Raw genomic sequence first — 13,967 nt, forward strand, 5'->3', positions numbered from 1 at the left:
ATTAGTAACTCAGTAACATTGCCCTTGAAGATAATAGCACATGCCCATGACAAATCAACACTTCCCTCACTCAGCTCCTTCCTAAACACTGAAGCACTACCCAGCTTGGCCCAAGGGATACAGAATCCACAACAGGGATTCACAAATACAGGAAAAACTACACGTCCATCCTATTTAACAGTTTTCACCAATTGGATCCAATTATTTAACCTTAGCTTAGGAATCAGCCAATTTTTGCACCAAAATGAGATACCTATTTATAAAGCCACTGCATTTTTACTAATGCCTGTACAAAACGAAGCAAAAACAGTTTATAGTTGGCAAGTTACTGTAGATTATTTTAGTACTTAGAAGTTCTCTAGTGGGCCTGAAGTGGCCCAGTCCAACATTAATGTTTTCTCTGGCTCTGAGCAAGGGGGCACAGACAACAGTAAGCAAAGCGGCCAGCATATTATTGGAGATGAAAACTTCACAAGTCTATTTAAGGGAACCAATTATTATGAAGCAATTAATTAACCACATGGAATTCTAAAAGGCATATTCAGAACATTTCAAAACCCTCCATTTCCTAATGCCATGTCTGGAGAAGTTGCTAACTGCTATATACACTGGCCCAAATGGAGCTGATCTGATCACTGACCTTGGGGCCGTATCAGTTCACTGAAATGTTCCTTTCCTGACAGGACTTTCTATCCCTTTCTATCTATGGTCTAAAGGGGCAGATTATGCATCTTATATTGGCGCATATACAGACATCTTTAGAACTGATAACCAGATGATGATAAATGGCTTGATTAGGGAGCTGTTGAGAAGAAAATTGAGATCTCTAGATAGGATAAGAGATGTTGTTTGGCAAAACTACAACAGTACTTGTGTAGCCCTATAAAGCTTCCGATTCTTTAATCAATGGAAATAAGAAAAAATGCGTTCTTGTATCATGGCCAGTATATATAGTAAATGTTCATTTCCATGACAGTTTATAACATGTTGTGCAACATATTAAAAAGGATTATTAAAACAGTTAGTGAATGAACTGTTTTACACAGTGGTGTAACATGTTATGTTGACTCACACGGCCTTACTTGATATAGCTAGCAGTAAGGTATTTGCAATCAAAGTTTCTAGATTTTCCATATGGGCAGGGTCCCCTTTCTCTCTAACTCTCCTAATAGACATATATATAGCATAAATAAAAATCCCCATACCTTGTAGGCAGTAATGAATTCTATATGGTGCTCGTTTCTCTGTGGGTTAAATATAATCTTTAAAAACAGCCCTGTATTGGAGCTCCCTATAGATTTTCTACAGCGTGTTTTAAACGAGCGGTGGGAGTGTCCTAACAGTCACTGTCACAAGCCCTATAGGAGGGGAATAGCCAATCACAGCCCTGCAGTCACACAAGCAAAGACAGGCTTCAGTTCCCTGTCAGGTCAGCCTAGCTGCTGATTGGTTCCTATCCTACAGTGCAGTGTGCTGCTGGCTCCCCTGCACAGCCTGGGAAAGGAGGCAGCAGAAAGTGGAACACATGGGCAGGGCAGCACAAAACACAACTTTGTAAAGCACATTTCTTCTATATTAAAAAGAGTATAATGCACTGGCACATTCCTACTTTTTTTTTTTTACACAATATGACCCCTTTAAAAAGTATATAACTTCTCAGGACTTACCTATGTGGTCAATAATGGTTTTAAAGGAATCTGAGGGCAAGGGGTAAATAGTTGGTGGTGCCTCTGAATTAGAAGTGGCACACTCAGAAGGGGACGAACTGTCTTCATGGGGATTGCTTGTGTCTTCACTTGGCAAATATTCCCTGTGAGAGAGAGAGAAGAGAGTAGAAGAGTAAGAACGTCTGATAGCAATTAGTTTAACAAATAAGAGTAGATCACTTTAGAAATAACTGCTAGAATAATCTAGACAGCAGTATTCTGATACAATGTGCAACTGGTCGTTTTAAAAAAAAACAAAAAAAAAAGGTAGTGGTATATGACATATTTTGATCCATCTCTGCTACTATCAGGCTGAAAATTGTAAACGCTTTGGTTGCTATGGAATAATTACCCTACCAACCAAACAGATGTTTAGCCAGAATGGAAAATATAAGAAAGGGCTTAAAAATAACTATAAGCAATTAAAAAAAAAACATTGAACCCTCACGGACTGTGTATTTGGTTGGCTTGATCAGAGCCCTCAGCAAGAAGATTTTTTCAGTTGCAGGCTAGAATTAGAATTGAGCTGATGCAGCTTGCCGTACATGAATCAACATGTGGCATCAGTGTGGCTGTGCCAGGGTGTGCAGTATCACTAATGCCATTTGCATGCTTATTTATGCAACAAACAAGGCTAACCTGGAATTACTGCCTGCTTGAGGGCTTGAGGCTGGTGTAAAGTACAGGGAGCCCTAGTGCCAAAGTGGACTATATTCTAAGAAGCAGCTGCAACAGGCATCATGGTGCACAGTACAGGTATAGACTATTGCAAATACTTTGACTAGTCAACTCTGTGCTGCAAACATAAACAAGCCCTTAAGAGTAAAATAATAGGTGAACCTATGGATGCAATAAAGCAGAGGAAAAGCAGTGAGTTATTATTCCACTTCACAAAGTGCTGGTAAGGCCCCATCTAGAATGTGCTGTTCAGTTTTGGTTTCTAGAGCCCAAATGGGACATTATTGAATTACAGGGGATACAGAGATGGGCAACTAAGCTGGTAAAGGGTATGGAAAGTCCAAGTTATGGGGAAAGATTGGCCAAGTTAGGGTTGTTTACACTGGAGAAAAGGCACCTAAGGGGTGATATGATAACTACATATAAATATATAAGGGGATCATATAATACTCTCTAATGTTTTATTTACCACTAAGGTCTTTCCAACCAACACAAGGCCACCGATTCCAATTAAAAGAAAGGAGATTCCGTTTAAATATTCGGAAATGATTTTTTACTGTGAGAGCTCTGAAGTTGTGGAATTCCCTGCCTGAATCAGTTGTACTGGCTGATACATTAGATAGCTACAAGAAGGGGCTGGATGGCTGTTTAGCAAGTGAGGGATTACTGGGTTATGGGCAATAGCTTTAGTATAAGTTGATCCAGGGAAGAATTTTTTTCCCCTCTGCAGCAAATTGGAGAGGTTTCAGGTGGGGTTTTTTTGCCTTCCTCTGGATCAACTAGCAGTTAGGTAGGCTATATTTAGGCATTAAGGTTGAACTTGATGGACGTGTGTCTTTTTTCAACCTTACTATATGGACAGAAGAGACCCATGCTCAAAGTCTGTGAAAGAGTCTTATGCTGCAGACAAGTCTCAAACCCCTACCATCCATATTCCCCTGAAGGAGCTGATGAACATGACATTTTCTTGTTAAACAGATACTGACATCTCTGCAAGCTACTGACATGCAATGTGAGTCACGCCATAAGCACAATGTATTAATCATAAGGGAGTGACTGGCACACAGGGCGCTAATGTACTGCTTCTGCTTAATAACAGCCTTAACTCTGCACAGCTTTGCGCTCAGTGTCATGAAGCTATTCTTTGTTTTGGTGAATATAGTGTTTTTTGCATAAAATCATAATGTTTTTCCTTAGTCCCCCACAGGATTTTATTTCCTGGGTCAGAAATAAAAGGTGGGAGATGCTGTACTGCAGTGCTGTCCAACTTCTGTTGTACCGAGGGCCGGAATTTTTCCGACCTACGTAGTGGAGGGCCGATAATGGAAGCCAGTTTTGACCACTCCCCTTTTTGAAACCGCACCCACTTGAAACCACACCCATATTATCACATGACCATACACATATTAATGGTTGTAGTACAGCAAAAACCTGTCATACTCTGCCTGCCCTACACTGCCTGCGTGTGCCATACTTTCACTGTGTGTGCCATTCTTGGCTGGTTTGTGCCAAACTTGGCCTGTGTGTGCCATACTCTGCTTGCCCTACTCTGCCTGTGTGTGCCATACTCTGCCTTCCCTACCCTGTCTGCGTGTGCCATACTTTCACTGTGTGTGCCATTCTTGGCTGGTTTGTGCCAAACTTGGCCTGTGTGTGCCCTACTCTGCCTGCCCTACTCTGCCTGTGTGTGCCATACTCTGCCTTCCCTACCCTGCCTGTGTGTGCCATACTCTGCTTGCCCTATGCTGCCTGTGTGTATGGCACACACAGGCAGCCTACAGTGACACAATGCTGCCACTGCTCCTACAGTCTGCACAATAACTATATATTAAAAAACTTTTTAATTGCAGTACCACCTCAGTATATGTTCTTTTTGTAGTATGCAGGGATTATTTGTGGGTTTCTACTGCTTCTGAGGTGTGAACAGGGGAACAATGTGGGTGATTACAGCCTGAGCCTGAGGTGTGAACACTGCAGGGGGTGAACAATGCAGAGATTAAAAGGTGTGAACAACACAGGGGATTACATATTTAAACAATACAGCCTGATTACAGCCTGAATCTGAGGTGAGAACCATGCAGGGGGGGCAGTTAATCACAGTACTGATACCATTTAAAGCTTACACAAGAGTAAGCCATCAAAGCAGCCAGACAGGTGGGGGGCCACACAGAGGGGGGTCGCGGGCCGCCAGTTGGACAGCACTGCTGTACTGGGTTCCATCAGATAGGGGCTACAAAAAGTACAATGTAGTACATTTCAGGCCTCCCAACACATGACACAGACGATGTTCTGAGATTTCCCCCACATTATCTATCTTATACAATGGGGAGAAAACAAGTGTTTTGTAAACCTTATCATACACTGCCAGATTCACAAGTGATTGAATTATACAGCCAAAAAAGTTAATTTACAATGACTACAGACGCAAGAGCCACCAGAAGTATAACTGTGTATAAGATCAATAATAAAAAAAAGTAGCATTTTCTGTGATTTTTTTATGTATATTATAGCATCAAAGTGAGCCCAAATAACAAATACATCATTCTTTACTAACACTAGGCTTTCTCTGGGTGTAAGAGGTGAGTTTAACCCATGCTTTAGCCCTAGCTGGCGCCAAAAGGATTTTCTGCTATGTGTGTTACTGAACATCATGCACATTTTGGCATCTACAGAACACAGTGAGTTGAAAATAGATATAGGGTTATGCACATCCACCTCCCACCTATCACCCTTGATTGATCAGTAATTGTTGTATTATCTGGCTTCTAAGTCATTAGGTTAGATAACATTGCATCATCTCTGAATGTTACTCCAACACTGTTCTTTCTCTAATGATCTCCCTGCCATAAGCCACCCAGCTCTCATTCCTTTAACCCAGGAATAAATCTATGGAATGTGTCATGCACCCTCTAACAACTGACAGTTTTCCTTGTATTCATACAGACACAACAGCCCTGTGCCGCAGAGTACTAGTACACAAACGTGATATGAATCAGAAAACCACGCACTATTTAAGCCACACATTACTAGGCAAGAGGTAAATTCATCAATGTATAATAATATAATGCAGGCTTATAAAATGCATAGTGCTAGTGAAGGGAATCTTGACTGAATACAAAAAATACCTGAGCCAAATAACATTATTCTGCCTTAACCTCTATACAGGTATGGGATCCATAATCTGGTAACCCGTTATCCAGAAAGTTCAGAATAACAGGAAGGCCATCTCCCATAGATTCCATTATAAGCAAATAATTCTAATTTTTGAAAATAATTCCCCTTTTCTATGTAATAATAAAACAGAACTGTGTACTTGATCCCAACTAAGATATAATTAATCCTTATTGGAGGCAAAACAATCCTATTGGGTTTACTCAATATTTAAATGATTTTTAGTAGACTTAATGTATGGAGATCCATACCTGTACCATTATTCTAGCTTTAATTCTGCTGATGAATATTCTTGTTGGTAGTTAACTTATATAGGTTATTACCCATGATTTTACAAGATATAAAGGCTCATTAATATCCATAAGTGCAGTGAGCAAAGTGCAACTTCAAGTGCAATCATTGCAGTTACAAAGGAGCAATTCTCTTTATGCAATTGTGCCTACCACAATTGTGGGCGATTAACCAAAATGACCACAGCTATGCATGCCCTTTGTAGTAAATTGGGCGTAACTGTGCCAAGTACCATATTTTCAAAGTCTGTCTAGTGTTCGCTGGCATAATTTCCAGTAAATGGCATGCAAGTGATGTGTGCATCCTTTCCTTTCAACACAACTCAACTGTGGAGATTGACACTGGGCACTGAGGAAACCCTGGAGTAACTGCCTGGTCAGGAGGTGGCAGTAGCTTCAGAATTTCCCTGTGAAATAGGTGCAGAAGTGCCCATTTTGACAGAAGGCAGGAAGTCTGAGTGGTGGCCGAGCACAACTTAAGGTAGAAGCAAGGAGTGCATTTTGACACATGTACCGTTAATTAAAGTGGATTTATGTACAACTGACTCAGAGAAAATTGCAGGGACAACAACTGCGCTTGTGGAGGTAAATGAGCCCTGTAGTCTTAGCTGTGTGCATGGTAGCAATATCTTCTGGGGCTCAAGCACTTTAAGGGGGTAATAACATTTTTGTTATTAGTAGACATTAATAAGGGGTTTACTGATGTAAATAGCCTGTACTAAACATACAAACCCATAGTTTATTAAGAAGAGGGTTTCAATGGAGTCTCTTTACTATCCCACTGCATTTGCTCTGCTCATCCATCCATGGCTGCACTTCCCCCCAGTGGCATCTGTAGCTTAGCTATGATACTGTACAAACAGTCCACTAGTAGCAGAGAGTGGTGCACCAATGGCTATGGCACCACAGTTGCAATGAAAGCACAGGAGTGGTATGCCAATGGTTGTGGCACCACAGCTGCAATGAGAGCATAGGAGTGGTATGCCAATGGTTGTGGTACTACAGTTGCAATGAAAGCACAGGAGTGGTATGGCAATGGTTGTGGTACCACAGCTGCAATGAGAGCATAGGCGTGGTATGCCAGTGGTTGTGGCACCAATGCTGCAATGAGATCATAGGAATGGTATGCCAGTGGTTGCGGCACCAATGCTGCAATGAGAGCATAGGAAAGGTGCATCAATGGTTGTGGTACTACAGCTACAATGAGAGCTTAGGAGTGGTATGCCGATGGTTGTGCCACTACAGTTACCATAAAAGGCAGTTAGTGGCATTTTAGTACTTGTGAAACAATACTTTTAGTGACAGCAGTCTGGTGCCCTTATGTCTGTGGCAATACAACAGAAGTGAGAAATAGCCAGTTGTGCTGTGCTGCTTGTGTTACTACAACATTACAATTCACATTTTGTAATATTGCATAAATGTGAACAGAGGGAAGCTTGTTTCTTTTGCACTCCATGCTTCCTGTTATTGGTTATGCAGTGTGTAAAAGAAACCATGGCAAAATAGCAGCATTGTAGAAAGGTTATGTTTTGCATTTTACATTTTATGTCAGCAGCAAACTATGAAAGATAACAGGCATTCAAGGGGTGCTTTCATGTTTTATTGATCCAGAGAGTGGTAAATGAAGCCTCAGGCCGAATGCTGGGGTTGTGCCCATACTACCAGGCTCTTGAGCATTATAAAAGAGAAAAGTCAAACAAGATTTTCAAATGTGCAAAATGCAGTTAATGTGGATGTGCTGAGAAAGAACAGATCAAAGCAGCTTCACAGTCTATGCCCCTTTCTGGAAGAAGTTATTTTGGCTGCAAAATTATATGAAAAATTCTTCCAAAAATAGTGTGGTTTAACAGCTTTGTGCCTGCAAATGGCCACAGTGTGTGAGAGCCGAACGCTTTTAACTTCGCCGTGTTTATACAGAGCCATGTCACTAATACGGGCTGCAGCATTTAATATATAATAAATAATACAAATAGAGCTGGCTTTTTGTACAGCAGAAATGAGCATTGCAGAACTGTCACTCTCATCATCACAATCACTGTTTGATGGGATGCATTGCTAGGAAACAGAACTGATCCATGAAATGAAGGCCATGTTTGCTTCCTGAAATGCTAAACCATACTTGCAACATTTTAATGAGCCTTGGGTCTTTACTCTGCATAGGAAGGCATTTATAAATGCAGTACAATGTGCAAAAGGATCTGATTTGGCAATTCACTCAAAAGTTACAGCACGTGTTTTTTTCCTGCATTTATGTTTGAATGGCATCACTTCTGGTGCATGGAGTTAATTACAGCATTAGCATCTGATTCACTTGGCACAGGTCAATTTCTATTGACGCACACCTGCAAAGAGAACCCTGATATTACTGCTGGGTCCAGGCTGATGCTAATTCTAGGGTTTTCTTGCATTTATGCACTTGCATGTAATTTATCAGAGCATGCTGAAGGGGTGTTGAAAGTTGCAATGGAACATGTATGAACAGAAGTACCTTCGGAATAGTCAATGCATGCTCAGTTGTGAGTCTATTTTAGCAATTTGCATTTGTGTTCCTAAATGAGCCTTAGGGATTGCAGGGAAAGCAAAGGGTGCAGAGATCACAGTGGAACTGTTCTGCAAAAGGCAAGTTCTTAACAAGGAAACAAGGTCATCAGAGGATCAACGAGCCAGTTCAAATATAGCCAAAGGAATAATATACCAGTGTTCTGCAGAGTAACTACACAGCAGGGAAGTAAATAAGAAGCAGGAAATGTAGTTACTAACAAAACAGTAAAAGGATTGTACAGGTATGGGATCCCTTATCCAGAAAGTCCCAAATTACATAAAGGCCATCTCCCATAGACTCCATTATAAGCAAATACAGTGGAACCCCCATTTTACGTTTTTCAGGCGACCATGGAAAAAAGATGTAAAATCAGGGAAAATGTAAAATCAGGGAAATGTGTTAAGGACACATAAATGTCAACGATTTAAAGGAAATAAATACAGGAATAATTTTTTATTTGCAACACAGTTCCTTTACTGAGTTATTTCACAGGTTTTAGCAGAAGTACTGAGACAACTTTTTACAGTACTGTAAAACATTTTGCATTTAATGCATGTGTTTGCTAAAAGTTTGAATATCACTATAAATTAATAAGATGTGGAAAAGAATACTGTACAGCACTGTATTGTTCCATCTAAAACAAAAATCTGTACTCTTTTAACAAAAATCCGCACCTTGTACCCATACTTGTGCAACTCTCGCAGTATTTTGTATGCTCCCGGATAGGCGCACATGCGCAGTATGAAATATGAGGCGATAGTGGTGACGCTGAACTTCCTAAGATGGCGCCTGTGATCGCAAGACATGGGGGAAACTTTAATTCCTAAAGTAAGCTGTATTTTCACCTTAAAACTAAGCGATTTGCTAGGGAGAGGCATGATAAAAACAGTGTAAAATGCGGGAAATTCATACGTAAAATCCGGGAATAGAGCATCCGGGAATACATTAAAATTGGTGGGACCACAAAAAAGGTGTAAAAAGCAGGAAAACGGAAAAACCAGGGACGTTAATTCGGGGTTCTACTGTAATTAAAATTTTTTAAAATTATTTCCTTTTTCTCTGTAAAAATAAAACCGTACCTTGTACTTGATCCCAACTAAGATATAACAAATCCTTACTGGAAGCAAAACAAGCCTATTGGGTTTGTTCAATATTTAAATGATTTATTAGTAGATTTAAGTTATGGACATTCAAGTAACGGAAAGATCCCTTATCCCGAAAACCCCAGGTCCAAAGTATTCTGGATAACAGGTCCCATACTTGTACTGAATGCGCAGACTGCAAGAAGAGGTAAATCCTCGGTGATAGTAAAACATATGTACAATAAAAAAAATTTTTTTTGTGAAATTACAGTAGGTTCAATAATATCCATACAGCAGTAATTCAAGTCTATGGTTAAATAGATTTAAAGCAAACATTACAGAATGTAGTACCACGGCAGAGAAGGGAAACTGGCTCTGAATTCTTCTTTATCCCATATGGATTTCTAAGATTCTGTTGTTGTTCAGAGGACCTTAGATTTGTGGGCTCCTCACTCAGGATAACTGTGTGTTATGGTTTGTGCATGATGATTCACATCCCATGATGATAGGAGGATATGCCGGGGTTAGTTATTGAAGCACTATTACTCTCTACAGTACAGCTAAATAACATGCATTGGCGGGGTATTAATATGAAAGCCAGTAGAGCTATGGGCTGCTGGGTGACCTAGGAATACAGAAGAACCATTGATGGCTAGTTTTAGTACAGGTCTTCCAACTCATGGTTTGCAGAAAGAGGAAGAAAAGAAAGGTTTTGGGGAACTTCTAAACTTATAGGAAGGAACTCAAACCTGATGGACTAGGATAACAATTGTGTACAATAACACACTCATACCACAACTGGTCCAGCTGTAAGTGCACCTTACAACATGTGGTATTTTGCTGACTTGCATCAGAATCTAGTTTAATCAGAATCAAATTTTAATATCTATCATTTATATATTGCCGACACATATAGGTAAAGTGCCTGGAATTGAACTCAGCACTAGATAAAAAGTTTGCCATCCAACACAACACCTTTACCTAGCTAAAGTTTCTGGTGTACTTCATTCCCTGGAGCCAACTGAAAAGGGAAACCTTGCTTTACTAAATTAATTCTAAGGGGTGGCTCATACAGTATATACTCATAAGTATTACAAAAAAGCATTTTTGTGTTCGTTGTTTTTTTAATTAATGAACTTAAGGTTTTCAAGAATCCCTGCAATTTAGCCCTGATTCTAAATAAAACTACCAAAATAAATATTTTGACTGCTAAATAGTCTAAAATCCCCCATAAACAGTTAATACAGACCAGTGGTAGAGGTGACATTCAACTGGAAGGGTAAGTAGCAGCTGAGGGCACCAGAGCAGGATTTCAAAGGCCACACGTGTCCCCAAAAATACGACATTAAAAAAATGGTTGCCCAGAAGGCTAAGAAGGCAACTGAGGACATAACCAGCAGAACCTTAAGGACTAAGGGCTTGCCAGATCCCAGATGATTTGCTGTGTTTCTGAATGCAGACATTTAAGAGCTGTATATTTTGGCTGTCCGTGCCGCATTTATTGTATGATGTTACATAAAACGTGAAAGTGTTCCCTGCAATCAAACCTTTTCCTGTATTAAATGTCATTCCAACAAGAAAATGATATAAGCCAAAGTTCTGTCATTGTTCTTAATACTTTCCATGGGGCTTTAAGAACTGGATGTTAATCTGCAATTTTCCCCCCTGATAATTATGCCAAATAAGCTTTATTAGGCACGTCGCTTGCATGCTATTCTGCTTTTGACTATTTGGGTCAGAATTAGGCCTTAACCTAGTTTGTTGCCTGAGGGCCTGAAATAAACAGCAAAGGAGATCTATACAGCAGACCAGTGAGGCATAGGATAAGTACAGGCACAGGAAAAACAAACTGAAATCCAAATAAGTGTTCAGCCCTTCGCACACTGAGCATAAGAATATATAGGCCAACAGATATAAAGTGAGAAACAAGTAACTGTCATAGGGCTGCAGATTCATTCTGCAGCATGGATAGGCTACTTCCACTCCCTGACAGGGTCCAGAGTGGTACATCATACCGATAGAGCAGCAGGGAAGTTACCAGCATCCTTCAACTTTGATGCTAGCATCATTTGCCATAGCAACCAGAAGGTGGACCAAATACTATTTAATCAAAGTTAGTGCTTATCTTCCTATTTAACCTTCCACCTTATCACTCTTGCTTTAAAAATTGAAAACATCACGTCATATACATTTAAACTATGATCTCTCTTTCCAGCCAGGTGGAAAAAAAATATTTTTATTGGAAATTACACAGGATCACTGCTTCCTGAAGTCACTGGCATGGCAACCTGTATGCAAACAATGATGGTGCAAACTACCCAAAGCTCCCAACAACAGGGTAACTGGTAATACTAACTGGGGAAAGTTGACTAATCTGCACTGACTTGTACTTTAATACATCGATACATTTTAAAATTTTTGTACATTACAAATTTTTACATATATTTTTGTAATTCAGATTTTTCTTTTGTGCCTTTTTAATGTCTATAGGAAGCCACACTGTTTGCTAGCACACCAACCAAAAGACACTAAACTGGTGATGTCTAACTAGCAGTTTCTCTAATCCTAGCACCCACAAATGCTACCATACAGTTCACAAGCAGCTTCAGAGCCACAGCCATCCAGGCCAGTCACGTCTATCTTGGAAGACTCTTTTGTAAATGTAATTTAAGGCAGAGAAGGCCTCCTTACTCTACATATAGGGGCTGATTTACTAATCCACGAATTTGAATCCAAATGGGAAAAATTCGGATTGGAAACGAACATTTTACGACTTTATCGTAAATTGTCGCGACTTTTTCGTAGCCGTTACGACTTGCACGAAAAGTCACGACTTTTTCATAGCCATTACGATTTGCTCGTATATTGTCGCGACTTTTTCATATTGAGCGCTCGTAAACGGCGGGCAAAACGTTCAGACTTTGCATGATTTTGGAAGCCTCCCATAGGACTCAATGGCACTCTGCAGCTCCAACCTGGCCCAAGAAAAGTCACGATACTGAAGCTTGAATGAATCCGAAACTTTCGTACTCGGCGCGAAGGCTACGAAAAAGTCGCGACAATTCGCGCAAGTCGTAACGCTACGAAAAAGTTGCAACAATTTGCGAAACAGTCGTAACGGCTACGAAAAAGTCACGACAATTTACGAAAAAATCGCAAAATACCGATCATTACGAAAAAACCGCATTTGGACGCCTTCGGACCGTTCGTGGATTAGTAAATCAGCCCCATAGAGTATAAACAGTAAATATTTCAGCACAATGTAGAGAACTGTATATAACAGAAATTTTAAACATGTGAGGCCTAGATAATGACCCTAGAAAGCACTAGGGTCGGGAAAAATAAAGTTTGGATACTGCTGCATTAGGGGTAGGTAGGGGAATATAAAGGAAGGCTTGGTGGCCTGCGCACAGCATTGTTAGTGTTAGCAGCTTGCTGCAATCCTGTATGTCAAAATTCATTAAAAAACAAAGCAGTGACTATATTTTAGTGCAATGAATGACATTATTTGCCCGTGGCGTTAACACAGCTACTCAGCCCCAACTAGCACAACTACAAACATTCTGACAAAATCTGCTAGACATGGATGAAGTCACACTGCCAAAATAAGTGGCACATTAAGTCAGATAATTACTTGTAACATATACAAACAGCAAGGGGAGCTATAAAATATTTACATTACAAGATGAATGAGTCAGTTGGGCGGATGACTCAAAGACACTGAAGCGCATTTGGGCAAGCAATGGTAGGGCTATGGATGGAAGCCCACAATAAATGTTTTCAGTTCAGGTTGGTAGAGAGAAACAAGGCGTAGGTTGTTTTGGGGTCTAAGTCAATCAAGTAAATGATCAGACGGTATGTTTCCTGAAGGGCGATCATGGCAGCTATTCATAGATCTAGCAGAATAAATAAAAGTGGTGGGTGCATAATAATTGAGACCCATGGGCTTGTGAGTATAAAATACCTAGTAAGGGGCCAGGCATAATGTGTGATTTCAATATATTGTATGAGCCTGAATTATGTGGAATGGCTCTAATCAGAAGGGGGGCTCAAAAAAGGCCATAATAAGTTACTACTCATCTGGATTATACATTTCATTTTGCAGAAAAATTATGGTTTAGAAGTGTAGAATTAAGCATATGATAATGAAGTAATTAGCTCTCAAATCTCATGGTGAATATGAATACACAGTAGTATGAAGCCAGCAGCAGCAGCAAGAAAGAAGGTCACTCTCCACAGATCAAGAGGAAATCTCCAACCCATACAGTAAATCCCAGAAAGGCAAAGATTAAAATCAGAACTCACTGTAGATATGTATAGATGTACAGATATAACTTTTTTTTTTTTGCAAAAGTCAGCCTGTAATTTCTTCCTTTACAAAGTTTTAGAGCTTAAATGAATTAAAATTAGAATAATCCTTTGGGTGAATTTGCCGCAGTTAGGGCCTCATGGCAAGAGGCAAAATGAACACATAGAATCCCAAAATACTGCTGTACAT

At 40.0% G+C, this 13,967-nt stretch overlaps 1 protein-coding gene across 3 annotated transcripts in view; it reads right to left on the reverse strand.

Moving 5' to 3' along the window:
* ngef (neuronal guanine nucleotide exchange factor) overlaps positions 1-13,967 on the reverse strand; it is a 62,087-nt gene that overhangs the window by 19,092 nt on the left and 29,028 nt on the right. For all 3 annotated transcript variants that reach the window (XM_002933353.3, XM_031902564.1, XM_004917796.4), the window contains one exon: positions 1,668-1,810. In XM_002933353.3, coding sequence (XP_002933399.1) covers positions 1,668-1,810 — 143 coding nt within the window. The remainder of the gene's footprint in view (positions 1-1,667; positions 1,811-13,967) is intronic.

The sequence above is a fragment of the Xenopus tropicalis genome, chromosome 5, assembly GCF_000004195.4.
Source record: "Xenopus tropicalis strain Nigerian chromosome 5, UCB_Xtro_10.0, whole genome shotgun sequence".
In the NCBI taxonomy this organism is placed as follows: Eukaryota; Metazoa; Chordata; class Amphibia; order Anura; family Pipidae; genus Xenopus; species Xenopus tropicalis.